Source organism: Plodia interpunctella, chromosome 15, assembly GCF_027563975.2.
Source record: "Plodia interpunctella isolate USDA-ARS_2022_Savannah chromosome 15, ilPloInte3.2, whole genome shotgun sequence".
Taxonomy (NCBI): Eukaryota; Metazoa; Arthropoda; class Insecta; order Lepidoptera; family Pyralidae; genus Plodia; species Plodia interpunctella.
Genome location: NC_071308.1, coordinates 3,416,377 through 3,433,286, shown reverse-complemented (window position 1 = coordinate 3,433,286; position 16,910 = coordinate 3,416,377). Strand labels below are relative to the sequence as shown.

General features: G+C 37.6%; 2 protein-coding genes across 3 annotated transcripts; one reads left to right on the top strand and one right to left on the bottom strand.

Annotated features, from left to right (window-relative positions):
* The first annotated feature begins 776 nt into the window (after positions 1 to 776).
* rb (ruby) lies at positions 777 to 13,096 on the top strand. Of its 2 annotated transcripts, none has more exons than XM_053755329.1 (21): positions 777 to 997; positions 1,320 to 1,427; positions 1,617 to 1,755; positions 1,985 to 2,145; positions 2,401 to 2,544; positions 3,088 to 3,193; positions 3,543 to 3,735; positions 4,392 to 4,501; positions 4,795 to 5,062; positions 5,187 to 5,295; positions 5,804 to 5,915; positions 6,328 to 6,574; positions 6,978 to 7,102; positions 7,549 to 7,676; positions 8,184 to 8,403; positions 8,652 to 8,829; positions 9,207 to 9,406; positions 10,338 to 10,476; positions 10,953 to 11,062; positions 11,453 to 11,556; positions 11,767 to 13,096. In XM_053755329.1, exons 1-21 carry the CDS (start codon positions 891 to 893, stop codon positions 11,915 to 11,917), a joined length of 3,159 nt encoding a protein of 1,052 aa, XP_053611304.1. In that variant the 5' UTR covers positions 777 to 890; the 3' UTR covers positions 11,918 to 13,096. The 2 variants fall into 2 exon arrangements, with proteins under 2 accessions (XP_053611304.1, XP_053611303.1); XM_053755328.1 differs by having other exon boundaries at positions 5,798 to 5,915.
* On the bottom strand, positions 12,953 to 16,501 carry LOC128675737 (putative nuclease HARBI1). The gene is made up of 5 exons (XM_053755331.1): positions 16,103 to 16,501; positions 15,530 to 15,726; positions 15,287 to 15,416; positions 14,757 to 14,898; positions 12,953 to 14,302 (listed from the first exon to the last, which is right to left on the bottom strand). The coding sequence occupies exons 1-5, from the start codon at positions 16,409 to 16,411 to the stop codon at positions 13,635 to 13,637; spliced, it is 1,446 nt and encodes a 481-aa protein (XP_053611306.1). The 5' UTR covers positions 16,412 to 16,501; the 3' UTR covers positions 12,953 to 13,634.
* Between the last annotated feature and the right edge of the window lie 409 nt (positions 16,502 to 16,910).

Sequence of the window (16,910 nt, the reverse complement as noted above, 5' to 3'; positions counted from 1 at the left end):
GTCAGATTGGTATACAAACACATACATATGGCATGAGACCTATGATTCGAATCTGGGACCTTGGATGAATGAGGAAATAGTGTTCGTTGATCCAGCAGTGGCATGAATAGATTTTACTTTACTTTTACTTCAATACCATGGAATTAGTGTGGAATATATTACACAAAGCTCAGCGCAGATGGCGCTACTGGTACAGAGAGGTACACAAACATTGCCAGTATGGAGGCAAAAAGCGCCAATTTTCAATATTGTTGCAGATTTACGACCAAAAATACCGTCTACGCAATTGTGGTACGAGTTTAAAGGAAAAAGGAAGGATTTAGTGGATTATCCTGAAAATAATAAGACAATTTTAGGTTATGTTCTGCACTATTTGGTCAACTGTGATCATAAACTGATATAAACTTGATTTTGACTTTATGAAGTCCAAATTTTACAGCGTGAGGCGTATAGAGTACGTATAGTTTTCGAAGTTTTTTTTTATGTTATGGAAAACTATTTTTCCCAATATTTCGGCACCCGAATATGTTACATTGTTGTATATTTTCACAAACGAATGCTAAGAATTAATAAATTACTCTAAAATAAACGTTTTAATCGACATATCAAAAAGCAGCAAAGCTTTTTTGTTTACCTAACATACATTCTGTACTCTGGCGGGATAAATGTGCAGTAATACACCCTATTCCGTGTTCAATCCATCCATGCCGTAAAATATTTGTTCTCAACAACTGTCATTTCATGTAATGCCAATGTCAATGTATCAAAACAACGGTCAAAAAAACAAACACGTCACGTCAATAAACGACTGGTCGATTCAATTTTGTTATTTTATATTATCTATTGGAAAAATTATTCATATTGGATTATAAATCCAAAATAGTATCAAAATGACGAGTGTGACATCTTATAATAATGATAAAGTGGTCACCGGCGAAGTAGAATACCCGGCAAGTGATCCTGCTTCTGGGGCGTTTTTCCAACCTGATTATAAAAAGTAAGTGAAAACTTATTTTTAGTACTAAAATGTTACATAAATCCCTGATTTAGGTATGACTTCATAAATTGATAGTCCTCATAAATAAATAAATATTGTGAAGCGATAATGTCGTTTAGATGTATGAGTATGAAGTGAAAGTTGTAGGTTTTATTTCTATCAATGCAATATTGTTAGTGAACATCGCTTGAAAACTAGATTTGATCACTGATTACTTAACACCTTGTGTACTAACAACAATATGGTGATTCAAAATGTACACATAAAAAATCAAGAGTTTTAGAAATATTGCGGACATAATTTTTCTTTTTATTTCTAATAGGAACGAAGATTTGAAAATGATGCTAGATGGATCAAAAGATTCTTTAAAACTAGAGGCAATGAAAAGAATCATTGGCATGATCGCTAAGGGACGTGATGCATCTGATCTGTGAGTTTATACATTGTTATTTATATTTTAATGGTGCAAATGCGCCTATCAAACAATTGTTTATCTATTGTGTCTCTATTCTGCATGATTGACGGTTTAAATGAATATAATTTTTTATTTAATGAATTAATTGTTTTCAAAATTCAAACTTTTTTTTCTTAACTGCAAAATTAAACAAGCTCTATTCAGTTTTCCAGCTGTAGTGAAGAATGTAGTATCAAAAAACATAGAAGTGAAGAAGTTGGTGTATGTTTATCTGGTCCGGTATGCAGAGGAGCAGCAAGACTTGGCTCTGCTGTCCATCAGCACATTCCAGAGAGCTCTCAAGGTTAGTACATTTCAAAGCCCCAGATAGAATATGGATAATCGCAGCAAAACATAACTGCAAATACTGGGACCGATGGCTTATTGTATCATAATATTTGTTTTTATTCACAGATATCATCTACATCATCATTTTTGCAACCTATATTTAATTTGTGCAAGCATAGATGGTTAATCATTGCTGCTATTTATGATTCACTTGTTTTGCGAATATGTCTTTATCTTTCCTCAAGGATCCAAACCAACTGATCAGAGCCAGTGCCCTGCGGGTGCTGTCATCCATCAGAGTGCCTATGATCGTGCCAATTGTGATGCTTGCCATACGAGATTCGTCCAGTGACATGAGCCCTTATGTGAGGAAAACTGCAGCACATGCCATACCCAAACTTTATAGGTTGGTATGATGATATACATATCTATTGTATGCTTTGAATGTGTCATTGTTATTTAAAAACTTAGTTTCGAATAGATAAGTTTATTGAGATTAGTGAGTGAAACTATTTAATGATTTTACGATTATTGATAATATTTATGATCAATATGAGTGCACCTATGTATCATGAATGAATGTGTACTAATTAGGTTGAGCAGAACTATATAAAATTGAAATTATAATACTCTTCTAATACTCTGAAAATGTTATTTCCAGTTTAGACCCAGACCAGAAAGAAGAGTTAGTGTCCATAATAGAGAAGCTTCTGTCAGACAAAACGCCCCTGGTGGTTGGGTCGGCTGCCATGGCCTTCTCGGAAGTATGTCCAGACAGAATGAGCCTTATACATGGGAGCTATAGGTAAACATTATTTATTTACCCTGTCATTCATAAAAAAGATAAATCATACTTGAAATTAAAGTTTGTTTTGTCACTATCACACTTTACAAAACATGTAATTGACAAAACTTGATTTATCTTTTTCATAAATAGCAGGATTATAGCTCTATAACTCATTCTGTTCTTACCGTCAATTATCCCATACAATAAAAAAGCACATCTATCATTTATTTTCATTATAACTAGTGAATTTACAAAGGTAATAGTTTATATAATAATATAAACTATTACCTTTGTAAATTCAGTATTATTAATATAACACTATTATACATACAGGATAATGGTATATGACCTAAATCCACAACATAATAACGTGATACAATACCTTATATTGATGTACAGCAGTAGCTGTACCAATAAAATCTGTGTCAAAGCATTTATTAGAGATTCTTCCATACTATTTTTTATTTTGAAATGAGTATGGGATGTAGGTGTCAGTTTAGGCTGATAGGCAAAAAAAGACTTGACAGGCACTTTTGACGTCAAATGTTATTGTCATTAAAGGAAGCTATGTTCTCTGCTGGCGGATGTCGACGAGTGGGGACAACTAGCCTTGCTGAACGTTCTCACTGTTTATGCCAAGACCTGCTTCCCTGATCCCAATGCTGAGGTAAGTAAGATTGCCCGTGACTTCAGCCGCATCAATTTCCCACAGGAGCAGTAGCTTTTTTCATAAGACATTTTATGTTCAATCAAAAGGAACCGTGCATAATTTGATATCAAGCACTTTATTATAGTATACAGTTTGAGAGATTTTTTATTTTTTGACAGTTAGTTCTATCCAACACTGAAACACAATGTTTAACACTATTTTTTTGATATATTACATAATTTTCAGGCCCTAATTGCAAATTAGAGAAACCGTTCTACTCTCTGTCGAACGAGAGACAGCTTGTAGTTTTCTGGGCTCACTTAAAGTAGAACAGTTAGGAGTAAAGTATAATCTAACCGGTTGCCAGGCATACTCGAGCGGGAGCGAATCCGAGAAGCCGTTCTATTCCCTGTCAGACGAGTCGCAGAAGTCTGAGCCGCGCGGGTCGCCGGTGGACGCGGACCTGCGACTGCTGCTGCGCGCCGCCAAGCCGCTGCTGCAGTCGCGCAACTCCGGCGTCGTCATGGCCACCGCGCAGCTCATAGTGCACACCGCACCTGGTTAGTGGACTCCGAATAAAAAGAAAACTCCAATTAGTATGTCATATAACTCAACGTCCGTCGAGTTTCCCAATTCTTAGCTGGCTCCCTACCCGATAGGGAGTATAGACGTGATACTGTCTAAAAGCCTCCTTCGTTCTAACCTTGATTAGTTCCCAACTCGTCATACAAATTCCAATATGAAGCTTTTGGAGCGTTATCCCTCCACACGACTAGTGAAAGGACCATCCTCTTTTGGACAAACTTTGACGTTTCTTTTCCAAGCGCAACCCGCACCTTCCAAAGGCGCATAAGGTACATTAGAGACTAACATCATTTGTTTTACGAGTTTTGTCTAAACATAATAAAATACATATTTTTTCCTTTTCCTTTTTTTTTGTTTTAATGTCGTTTCTATAAATTTCTATAAAACATTTACTCTTTGTTCGATTCCGCTACATAACGCTACTGTACTGTCTCGTGTTGTTTGGCTATTACATATAGTTAAGATGTGTAGAATCGCAAATCAGATTGTATTTTTTTTTTATATGAAAAAAAAACTACGAATCACGAAAAGTCGTAGAATAAAAGTAGCTTGTTTTAATGAACCTATGTAGTCTTTAGGTAGATTTGCGTTTGATGACTGTAACCCTGTATAAATATATGACATTCCCCAGCCGTGGAGCTGCCGCCGGTGGCGAAGGCGATGGTGCGGCTGTTGCGGGCGCCCATAGAGGTGCAGAGCGTCGTGCTCAACGCCATAGCATCGCTCACTGTCACCAAGAGGGTGAGTCTATTCTTCCATATTACTGCTCGGGAATGGGTGCTGCCGGTATCGTATTGTTACCTATTTACCATGGTCATTTATATGTAATTTGTTATATTACTAAGAAAGAAATATATATGAAAAATGTTGTAACAACACAGTTTAAATGAGTTTATTTCGGCATTTCTTCTCAGTAGTTTTCGTTCCGAAATGCATTAGTAGTGGAAGCTTTGATAAACAATATTTTAAATTATGTTTTAAAAAAGTACCTGTGAAGGTCCGAAGGTCTTGAGCAACGAAACATTTTATTGCAGTCGCTATTCGAGCCGTTCCTCAAATCCTTCTTCGTCCGGAATTCAGACCCCACGCACATTAAGCTGCTAAAACTGGAGATTCTGACGAACTTAGCGACAGAAGCGAGCGCTGCGGTGGTCCTGCGCGAGTTTCAGACGTATGTCTCCGCCAATGACAAGACGTTTGCAGGCGCGACCATACAGGCGATCGGTCGGCTGGCTGTCAATATACAGGCGGAAACTGAGACCTGTTTGAATGGGTTGCTGCATCTACTATCGAGTAAAGACGGTATGTAGACGTATATTATAGATACTATGTTAATAAAAGTTATTGTTAAAATCATAGGTGGATAAACCTAAGGATATTTCTAGTTTGATAGTATAGGATGACTATTTAGTTTGTGTGTTCGCAGAGTGGGTGGTGTGCGAGGCGGTGGTGGTGGTGAAGCGTGTGGTGTGCGGCGGCGCAGCGTCCGCGCGCGCCGCCGTCGCCCGCGCCGCGCGTCTGCTGCGACAGGACCGGTAGCTCTCTCTCTCTCTCTCTCTCTTTTGTACAGTATTATCACAGAAACCAACAAAAGTGGGATGGGAAAAATAGTAAATATAAACCTCAATTAATATAAATAAGTGACTATATGAGTAGCTTATTTAAAATTGCTAACAATACAGTCAACCTCTGAGCACCCTTTTCGCTATTTCATTTACATGTCGCCATTTAATAACAAATTGATATTCTCGATTTTTAAATACAAATAAAACGTTAGCCTCATTACATACCTTCTATGTTAATATATTTATTACGCCGGTGTAAATGACTTGACCCAGAATACAACGACCCCTTTTTGCAGTGAATAGAAAAATGACACTATATACAGGGTTACTGGTATCAAACGCAAAACCTCGTAGTTTTATTTTTCATATAGAAAATATATAATCTAATTTACGATTGTAGACATCTTAACTGTATGTGTCCACTTTATGCGTGTTTGGAAGGTTATGTTATATATATGGTATGTGCACGTGGATGGAGACTGGCGGCGGGCGCGCGCGCGGCGGCGCTGTGGCTGGTGGCGGAGCAGGGCGCGGCGCACGCGCGCGCCGCCGCCGTGCTCGCGCACATGACGCACCACTTCGCCGACCAGGTACCGGTATACTATACTATACTATCGTTTAGTTAGTATCCCATACAACAAGTCTCGTACTTACTTTGGGGCTAGTTTAATTTGTGTGATTTCTCCTAATATATTTATTTATTTTTATTATTTATTTATATTTTACTGTGTAAAAAATAAAATGCGCAATAGTATTTGATTAAATCAAACACGATAATAAATGCCGATGTAATTCATCAATTTTATAAAGTACGCAATTTACTATTTTTAGATGATATCTGATTAAAATATAATATTTTTTGTTTTTGATATTATAAAAGAGTGACCGCTTTGATTAGTTGAATAATTTCAGAGGGACCTATAGACAACTGATAGATGAAAGTTGAAAAGGGAAATTAATAAATTGCAAAACCAGGTTTAAAATAAATCTTCACCTTTTCAGGACGAACTCGTGAAATTACAACTGTTATCGTTAGCAGTGAAACTATCGATCACTCAGCCTTCGACCCTACCGATCTGCAAGTACATGTTGTCCCTGGCGCGGTACGACGCCAGCTATGACGTCAGAGACCGCGCGAGACTCCTGCGCCGGTTCGTTGAACCCGACGAGGGTAGACAACTACCCTCGAAAGCCAGCGAAATATTCCGGCCGGAAAAACCTAAACCCACTATCGAGAGTAGTTTTAAAGGTTAGTTTGTATTTTTTTATTTAAATAAAACGGTATATTTATATCCTATTACAGTATTTAGTTAATCAATAATTTTACATAAACATGATAATAATAATGAGTGTGTTATCCATACCAATATCATAAATTCTAAAGTCTGTCACGCTTTTACTGTTACACTGCTGAGTTAGTTTTTAGAAATAGTTGATGACCCCCGGCAATAAAAGTTAATTGTGTATGAGTCTTCAAACGGTGGATTTTACGAGAAAAAATAAAAGTTTAAAATTGGCAAGAAATATTTGAATAAAGAAAAATTATAACAGGGATTTGAATAGAGAACAACTTCAAAGCCCGTTTTTTTTTTTCTTTTTTTTATTGTTGATCCCTGCTACATAGCACAAATGAACTAGTACGTTCGCCGCAGACCGGCAGCAGTTCACGCTGGGGTCGCTGTCGTCGTACACAGGCAGCTGCGCGGCGGGCTACCGGCCGCTGCCCGCGCCGCCCGCCGCCGCGCTGCACGCCGCGCTCAGGGACACCCGCGACCAGGCACGTACATACGTTAATTATTTGTATTTAATTTCTGTCATAGACAAGAATACGGGTTTTTGACGAACTAATTTTTTTGCCATTGCAACACCGAACGGAATTGTTAATATTGATTGATTGCCAGTGTTATTTAATTTCTTCACTTCCTTCATCGGCATTATTTATTTCTCAATTATATTAAGATCCCTTAAAAATTCTCAAAACTAATCAAAGAAAATAGTGTACTGTACTTTACTACATTCATTTTTGACATAAATTTAATTGTGTTGGTAAGTAATGTTTTATAGAAAGAACCGATTTTTAACGAAATGATTAAGTTTGGTTGAAAACTACAACCCAGTTTTGAATTGTAATGTTTGTTTTATGTAATTTAATGGTCATAACTCAGACTGGTAATCTAACCCATACGATGGTTTGCCTATTGTGCTACAAAAACTTATTTGCAGCAAGTTTACAAGGATGTGGCTTCGCCGCCTGTCACAAAAGACAAGACCTTCTACTCGGAGCCCGAGAGTTCGTCCGCATCATCTTCATCAGATGACTCCAGCAGCGACGAGGAGTCCTCGTCCAACGAGTGAGTGAATAAAAAATCAATATTTATTTATGTAAATATAGTCTACTTTATGTTTTTAGTGTTATTATCGCGTGAAAAAAACTACTACCAAAAATATGATATGCAATAATATTAAATCGAGATTATAATTTCATTGACCTCGGTGGCGAAGTGGTAAAATGCTTGCCTCTGAACCGAGAGGTCCCGGGTTCGATCCCCGGTCAGGTCATGATGGAAAATGATCTTTTCTGATTGGCCCGGGTCTTCAATGTTTATCTATATTTGTATATGTTATAAAATATAGTATCGTTGAGTTAGTATCCCATAACACAAGTCTAGAACTTACTTTGGGCTAGCTCAATCTATGTGATTTATTCTAATATATTTATATATTGCAAAAGTTGGAAAGTGAGCTCTGAGCTCCAACGCTCTAAAAAAAATTAAAGATCATAAAAAATAAAGCCAATTTTTAACATAAAAAAAATTCATTTAACATGCAATATATTAAACTGTATCATAAACTAATAGGGAAGAAGAAACCAACGATAAGAACAGAGAAACCACAAAGCAGACCAACAACTACAGCCGATCTTCCACCGGTACATCGGATAGTGAATCGGATAGCGAATCCGACGAATCTGATAGCTCCGAGAGCCAGTCGGATTCTAGTGAGAAAAGTTCTGATGATAAGAAGAGTTCGGAAGATAAAAAGGGCTCCGAGAGTAACGCGCGGAAACATGATAAAAAGGTAAATTGAAAATCGAAGCTTCTCTACTGCGCTGACTGTAAAAGTTAATCAAGGTTATGGGCTACAAATTGGAGATTCATATTTAATAACTTCTTTCCAGAATTTCCGTTACATTACTGTTGTATAAGTTTTGATAAATTTAGACAAAGTCCACAAATCTAAAAATAGAAATAGGAACGAACGAATAGAAACCTATAAAATATAAATGTCAAAAAAAAGTCTTAATGTCAGAAACTAAATATACGCAGGTGACAAACCGAGAGTCGGATTCGAAGGCGGAATCAACAGAAAAACAGAAGAAGAATGAGAAGTCTAACCTGGAGCTACTACTGGAACTGGACGAGGTCGCTAGTTCCCTGCCCACCATGACACCTACCTGTGGAGGCTTCCTGTCCCCACCCACGGCCTTACCCACTGAAGGGGATGGTGAGTCGTTACTTTAAATTTATAGATTACTGTAATCGTAACGTTAATATTTATTATATTTAAACTTCTAGAATTCATTATATATTAAATGTGTAATTTTCAACACTGATGTCAGATTTTATTCAAGTCTCCCAAAGGCATCTGATATGACTTTTACGACGACCTATCGACACCTAGTGGCAAGCAGTCTCATACACACAAACTAAATAGTCAACCAGTGCCCTATGAAAAAAATGTTTGATTCGGTTCACATTATCTGGATTATCTTATATGTATTGCAAAGTCTGAAGTAAAGGATTTATTATTATTATTTCTAGAGTAGACTAGAGGGATAATCATGATAGCATTTTCTATTTATTTTTCTTTCTCTTGCCCAGACGCCATAACCCCAGTGGGCCCAGCGCTGGGCAACCCGCGGCGCACGGAGCTGATATCCCGCGTGTGCAGCGGCGGGCTTTCGGCCGACCACCGCTGGGCGCGCGCGCCCCACCTCTTCTCCCCCAAGATGTGCGCCATTGAGCTCACCTTCACCAACCACTCGCAGAAGGACATCACCAACATTAGAGTTCATAAGAAGGTGAGAAACTATGTAGTTCAGACTAGGCCAACCGATTCCGTTGCCGTTGAATGGATCATGATTGGGACTCTTGTATGTAGTTATGTATTAAGTGGCAATAACCTCACTCACAGAAACTAATGTTGTTGTAATTGAATTTTCATGATAATCATGCAAATAAATGCTTACTCATATTGTTATTAAAATTATGATGATAAGATAAAAATATTCAGTTGTATTTCGTGTGCATGTTTGTTAGTCTTTCACGCAAAATCTACTGGACAGATTGTTATGAAATTTGATACACGATTAGAATATAACCTGAAATAACATATAGTTTACTTTTATCTCGAATCTTCCACCTGAGCAAAGCCCCGGAGCGCGAGTAGTATTTTTACATCTTTGTAGAAAGCTGCAGTAGAGTTTGTTGCGCCGCTTCTCCACTTGTACATTGTAGTAAACTTATAACCTCCTTTTTCGGGAAGAGGACTCAAAAACTACTGGACCGATTTTCGTAATATTTTGCACAGGGAAATACAAACCTTCAGGGGTAACAAACCGAGACTAGCTAGTTCAAATTCAAATTCAAAATTCTTTATTCAATTTAGGATGATATACATCACTTATTGACGTCAAAAAAATTACTTAAACTAAGTCTACTGCCGGCTTCCAAAGCGCAAGTGAAGAAGAAGCGGCGCAACAAACTTCACCGCAGCCTTTTCTCCAAGGACGTCAATTAACAAATATAGGTCTTATATATATATATATTAAAAATTAGGAGGACGAATTTACATCATTATTAAAAATGTCAAAATTTGAATAAATAAATAAAATAAAATATGTATTTCCAATAAAATTATTGAAAATTGTCACACAAAATATATATATAAATAAAAAGCTAAATGTACAAAACGTACGTATAGTACTAGTATATTTATAATTCGTCTGTCAGACGCTAACGGGCGCGCGTGCAATGCACGACTTCGCGGCGCTGAGCGCGCTGGCGCCGGGCGCGCGCGCCGCCGTCACGCTCGGCGTCGACTTCGCGGACACCATACAACCCATAGACTTCACCATCGCCAGCTCACTCGGTAAGTTCGAGTCAATTCATTGCAAAACAAACACATATTGCGTAGAACATTTTCATAAGATAGCAGTTAATTGATAAAATAAGTCATATTTAAGCATAAGAAAATAATAAATTTGGCATGGTTCAAATATTTCAAAACATAATAAAACCAATTATATGTAATACATAAGAAGTCATAATCATGTTAAATATCCATAATAATAATATTCTACATTCCTATACCAGAGGTGTTCTTCTACTTAATAATATTAGTCAAATATATTAGTAAAATCATAGTTAAATTGTGAATGTTTGTGAGTATGTATGTATGTATGTATGTTAGTCTTTCACACAAAAACTATTGGACGCATTGTTATGAAATTTGGTACACGGGTAGAATATTACATTGAATAACACATTGGGAACTTTTTATCCCGAAAGTCCCACGGGTGTGAAGCCCCGGGTCGCAGCTAGTATAGGATAAATGTACTTGCCCAGGTGAAGTCCCGGTCAGTATCACACCACCTGTGGGGGAGCTGTTGCGCGCGGTGTCGATGCCAGAGTCACGATGGAATACGGAACATAACAAGCTGCGCGGAATGACTGAGGTAAAGTTTGTCTTTGTTAAAATATAGCCCTCTATATAACTAATGGCCCGTCCCGGCTTCGCTCACACTATCTATTGGTGTAAACTGTTTTTAAATTTATCGCACTCACATAGACTAACAGACGCGACAGGAGGGGGGGGGGGGGGCTTATAATATGTATGGACAAGACCAAGCCAATTGCATACTAGCATTATGCTAAAAATAATAAAATAACTAAAAAGTATACTGCATATTATGCTACACTAAATAATTGATCTTATTAGAAACTATTATAGCCAACAAAATCCTTTCGTAAATTCTGACTACATTTTGCATAATTTTCTTCCTTTCTCTTGTGGCAAATTTGTTCGAATAAAAAATATAATTGTATTATAATGCCTATTATTCCAGTGTGACAAAAAAGCAACGAAGTTGGAGGACGATAAAGTTATTTGCAAGCGAGTGTTTGAAACTGCAAATTTAGGCGGTATCACTACTACTGGCGAAATTTTAAGGTATTTAGATTTAATATAATACAATATTTATCACTGAATGTTGCCCGTAGCTACGCACGCGTAAAATTATTTTTGACCCTAGGCCATTAACTATGTTTCAAATTTCATCAAAATCGGCCCGGTACATCAGCCATGTATGCGTGATAGACCGGCTTTCAGATTTGTGTAGTCGTTTCTCCGTTTTTTTTTCTACTAATTAAATAATTACAGATTCGCGGGACGACTGATGTCCTCCCAAGACTTAGTCCTACTGTCCATCAAGGTTGAAGAAGAATGCAGCCACGTGATCGCCAACTGTCCAAATATGGCTATTGCCTCACTACTAGCCAACGAAATAGCCAACACGTTCTCTAGAACATGAGATATAAAGGAAATGTGATGTCTATTTCGGTTCTAATCCTTCTTAGAGATACCACAATATTAAGGACACTCTCCGGCCCCATTCGAAACGATGCCGAGACTTCCCCGCTCATACTCGGGTCAATTGAAAGAATAGATTAAAAAGAAATAATACGATGAAGGAAATAAAACATCACACAGTATCGAGCGATTGGCCAGGGGAAATGATAGGATATAATATAGTAGATGTAAAATTAAAATGATATTTTTGTTGTATGCACTAATTACTGAAACTACCAGGAACCGGACAAGCCGTTCGTTTGCTTAATCCTTTGAAAAGCTTTGTTATATTCTTGTGTAACCTGTTCGATGGCTAACCCAATCCAATGACATTCCCATATGGTGAGACTAACCCTTTCAAAGGATTTCTCATATGATAGGGCTAACTCTTACGAAGGGGTAACCCGTTCGTTATAACGCTTTCCATGTTTGGCTTTCCCCTTAAATGCCTGCGGGGGGAGAGGGGTGTAGTTTTCATCACACCCCGCTCCTGTGCAAATTTGCGTAACTCCGTGTGTGAACAGCCTAAAAGAAACGACACATTGAATCGTGTAAATAGTAACGCACCGCCGTACCGCACGCGGTTAGTAGGTAATTCAAATTCAAATCATTTATTCAGAAATTAGACCTTCACAAGCACTTTTTCTCGTCAATTTTTATATTTATAGTTATTTCTCACAAGCTACAAACTACTGGCATTCCAATATATTCAAATTAAGACCGTATGCCACCCCTTCGTATGACTTACCTCAAAGAAAGGGTTTTGTAGTTGTTGATATAGCCCTTACCAAAGCAAATTGAACGGGTTACAGCACCGAACGGCTTTCGAAAGCAAACCCATTCCAAAAACCCGTGAAAGGGTTAGCGGTCCAGTCCCTGGAAACTACCAGATTGCAAAATATTTTTATATATAGCCAGAATTGTGGTAAATATTAATACGAACTTTTCATGTTCTTAAAAGGGAATTTCAATTTAAGAATGAAATAAGAATAAGAACTTGTCATGTATGTACAGTTTTGTATATAAACAATACTGTTTTCTTTATTTAGCTGAAACTCAATTATAATATAAACAGATCAATTAATACTTGTTGTATTCATTCAAATAGTATATAGAAGAAAATATATCACTATATATAATACATTTTGTTTAATTTCTACTTATTATTTTGAACGATTGGCACTTTTACCTGGCCGATCGTCTATGTGTCAGTTTGCATAAAAACATTTTAATGTGTGCAAGACAGAGTCCGCGCCACAATACACATCCCTATGCGATAAGTGGAACTATCAAAATCAATTCAACCACGCTGTTCTTGTAAAGCGACAGTAACACCGCTATCTTGTGGGACTTATTTCATGTCTCATACTGTAAGAAAATAGAATAACTTAAAAAATAAGGACCTAAAACAATGGCTCCTCCACATAACAATAGTTATTTTACGTCACTGAACCTAGTAATATTTTATTTGACATGTAAATTTCAATAACAAAAATGTCTCAATGAAAACTTTCACTCCTTCAGCACTGGCGTGCACTCGAGTTAACAATTTCCAAGTATCTCATGGTCCAGCATGGATAAAGGTATATAATTTTTTAACTCCATAAAATCTGCTGATTGACCCGTCACTCAAGTATTTCCACACTTTAACATACTTTAGATAATTTATAAACAGTTCCTCACTGCTGGGGATAGTGTCCCCAGCCAGGAGCCATACTGAGGCTGTAAGTGGGGTTGCAGTGCATGGAGAGGATCCTGGGCCGCTTGCTGCCGTCGTCGTGGTGCATCTGCGGCGTCGGCGCCGGCACCAACTGCGAGCTCTGCACATTGTTCTGATGAGTACTTTGATGACTCTGTGTTTGCGGGTTCTGATAGCCTTCTAATAACCTGTCCTTCTTCGACATACGTTTCTTCGGAGCGGAACTTTCTGGCACTACCCGCCTTTCGTTCCACAGCCTCTCCACTAAAGTGGCTCTCGCTTGAATCCCACTCTGGTCTTCGGCTTGCTTCCTTGGCACAGGACCGTTTGCAACTTTCTGCTTCATAGCTTCTAACCTCTCCTCTGTCTGGGTCATCTGCGGCACAGGCAACCCTTGCCTGTTGCAAATATTGTGTAGAATACAGCAAGCGACAACCATTTGTGCTACAGATGAGGGGTCAAACTGTTTGTTACATGTGGCTTGAAGACATTTCCACCTGCTTTTCAGTTGTTTGATTGTCTCAGTCACAGAGTTGAATGCTTGACTGTGGATGTTGGAATAGTATTTCTCTGGTGACACAGGAGATTTTTTGGTTATTTTCGGTATTGGCGTCATAAGGTACAGTTTTTGTGTGTAGTATGGACCGCCTGAAAACCAAAATATTTAAAATTTCAGTACATATTTTTAAAATCCTACTACCTCTAAATATTGACCTAGTATTTAATAGCAACCACTGATATGTAACATATAGTTCTTTCACACTTGGATAATTTCATTCTATCACATCCATTTTCCCAGTTTCTTCCTCAGTCGCATAAAGCCAGAGGCAAGTGTCCACTTTCCTACTTTTTCTCCTCCATTTCACACGGTTTTTGGCTTCCTTACTAGTCTAACTATTGGCACATCACATATCTATCATCTATCATCGTTCTTTACAATTAATATGAATAAAATACATGTAATCACTTGAGTCAATGATTATGAGTAAAAGTATATAGAGAAGGCCAGTGCCCAGCAGTGGAGACAATTTAATGGCTGAAAATAATGACATGAGTAAAACACTATAAAATGTTGCGTCAATGATTGCGTCAATAAACTGACCAATAAGGAAGCACTGCTCCCCGGAGTGATTGAGACTCAGCAGATCATTCTTGACGGCGTGGCGGTTGAAGATCGCATCGTACGACATCGACCCGCCAGGGCTCGCATCCACACTCATCACATTGCACTCACTATCGCATATCTGCAACACAATAGTTATTAGTTATCATAGACCACTTGCATAGAAAATATTGTGAACATAACAGTATGCAACTGTTTGGTTCATTGTGTATGTGACTACTTGCTACTATATGTCGATAGAGAATATTATGTGTCTTACTTTCACAACCAAATACTGGTTTGATTTTCATTAAATTCAGAATGACTGATATGGACACGCTGTATGCAATAAAAACTGATTCACATTTTCAATCTAGCCTTCATTTTGTTTGCTTTTTAAAATTTTATTTGTAGCTGCCTATATTCAGTTCTAGTCTTCTAACTCATCCTTGGGACCTTTGTGGCTCTCACAAGCTTTATGTGATAGGATTGCAATCTAAATTTGACAATACCATTTGGTTTTGACTTACAATCTGTACTTTTTTGGAATGGAAAGACTTATTGAAATGGATCTTCTGGTCATCATCTGGTCGAGCAATAGGTACATGTGTGCAGTCAATGCAGCCCACGACATTTGGAATACCGTGCTTTATATAAAATCTGAAAACAAACAATTCATAACATTAAACCTTAACCAAAGTGTGCAAATAAAAACACTTCAAAGTATTCTATGGGCTAAAAGTATTTGATGAAAAATAGGTATATGAAATTACCTAGTTTTAACAACATCTCTTTCATTCCTGAGATGTGGAAAGTGCATGTATTTCTTGACAATAGTAGGATGGTTCATAGCTTCTGTGACCTGCTGTATCGCTGTGCCCACAAAGTATTGTGTAATGGCTGGGTCTGACTTTCCTCCAATAGTCTTTTGGAACTTTCCACTAGCATAAAATGAAAGGGTTGCCAGCACCTGTAACAAATGGTTGAAAAGTCATAAGTTACCATGACATTCGTTCTGTTCGACAAGAGTTAGCAGTACAATCTAAACACAAAAGATTGTACAGCTAACTTTTGTCAAAAAGAACTTGATCTAGATTATAGTAGGAAAGCAAACCATGGCCTCCGATAGGTATTTAACAGCTGGAGAAGGAACAACAGAGAGGAAACAGCTCAGATGAAAGAGAGAAACATAACCATTTAATAATATATCTTAGAATAAGTTGTCAGATCTGATTTAATAATCTCTAACAAATGGTGGTTGCATGGCCTGAATAACGATAAACTACTCTAAGTGGTATTTTTATTCAATAATAATGGCACAAATGTATAGAACAGACAAGTCTTACCTTGCTTTCAACTGAGAATTCAATTGATTTAATTGAATCTGGCATTACTGGTTTCAATTCATCGCACAGACTCCTTACTAAATCTTTTCTCAATCTGAACATCTCAATAAACGCTGGATCTTGCATATCAAATGGGTCACACTCTTCCCGGGCCTTCGGAGGCCTTTTTTCGGGACTATGTGCCTTTTCCATAGGTCTGGCATCTTGTTGTTTCTGAGTGGGAGGATTGTCCCACTTCAGCAATTCAAATATCTCTGGCTCTTCGTCCACAACTGATATATAGCCTTCTTCTGGCGGTTTTTCGGCCATTATTAAAATTTATTTTTCCGCAAATTCAACACACTCACAACAACAGCCTGGTTTGATGCTTGCTATTTTATTTGACATAACATAACAGTGACAGTTTTACTTTTTATTTTTATAACCGACATTGACATAAAACAAAGATGGCGCGAATAATGTTGCCATAATACACTTGCAGAAATACTACCTAATTGTAAAGGTATTGTGAGAGACCCAATTCCTTATGTCATTTTTGAGAAAGATCCCAGGTTCGAATCCTAGTCACGCTTGTGTCGTGCATTATTCGTAGGATAGTTTGTATACCAATAGATATATTTATTTTCTTCTTTTGTTGTGTTCACTTCTGTAATATGCATCTACCGCCTATTGATGGTGGTCATAAAAATTCACTCCAAATGCCTTTTTAGGCGACTGGAACAAATTTGACACATATGTTATTTAACAATACATAAAGAAAGAACGTTAATAAACAAACGACATGTTATATTACGCTTGGCATATCCAC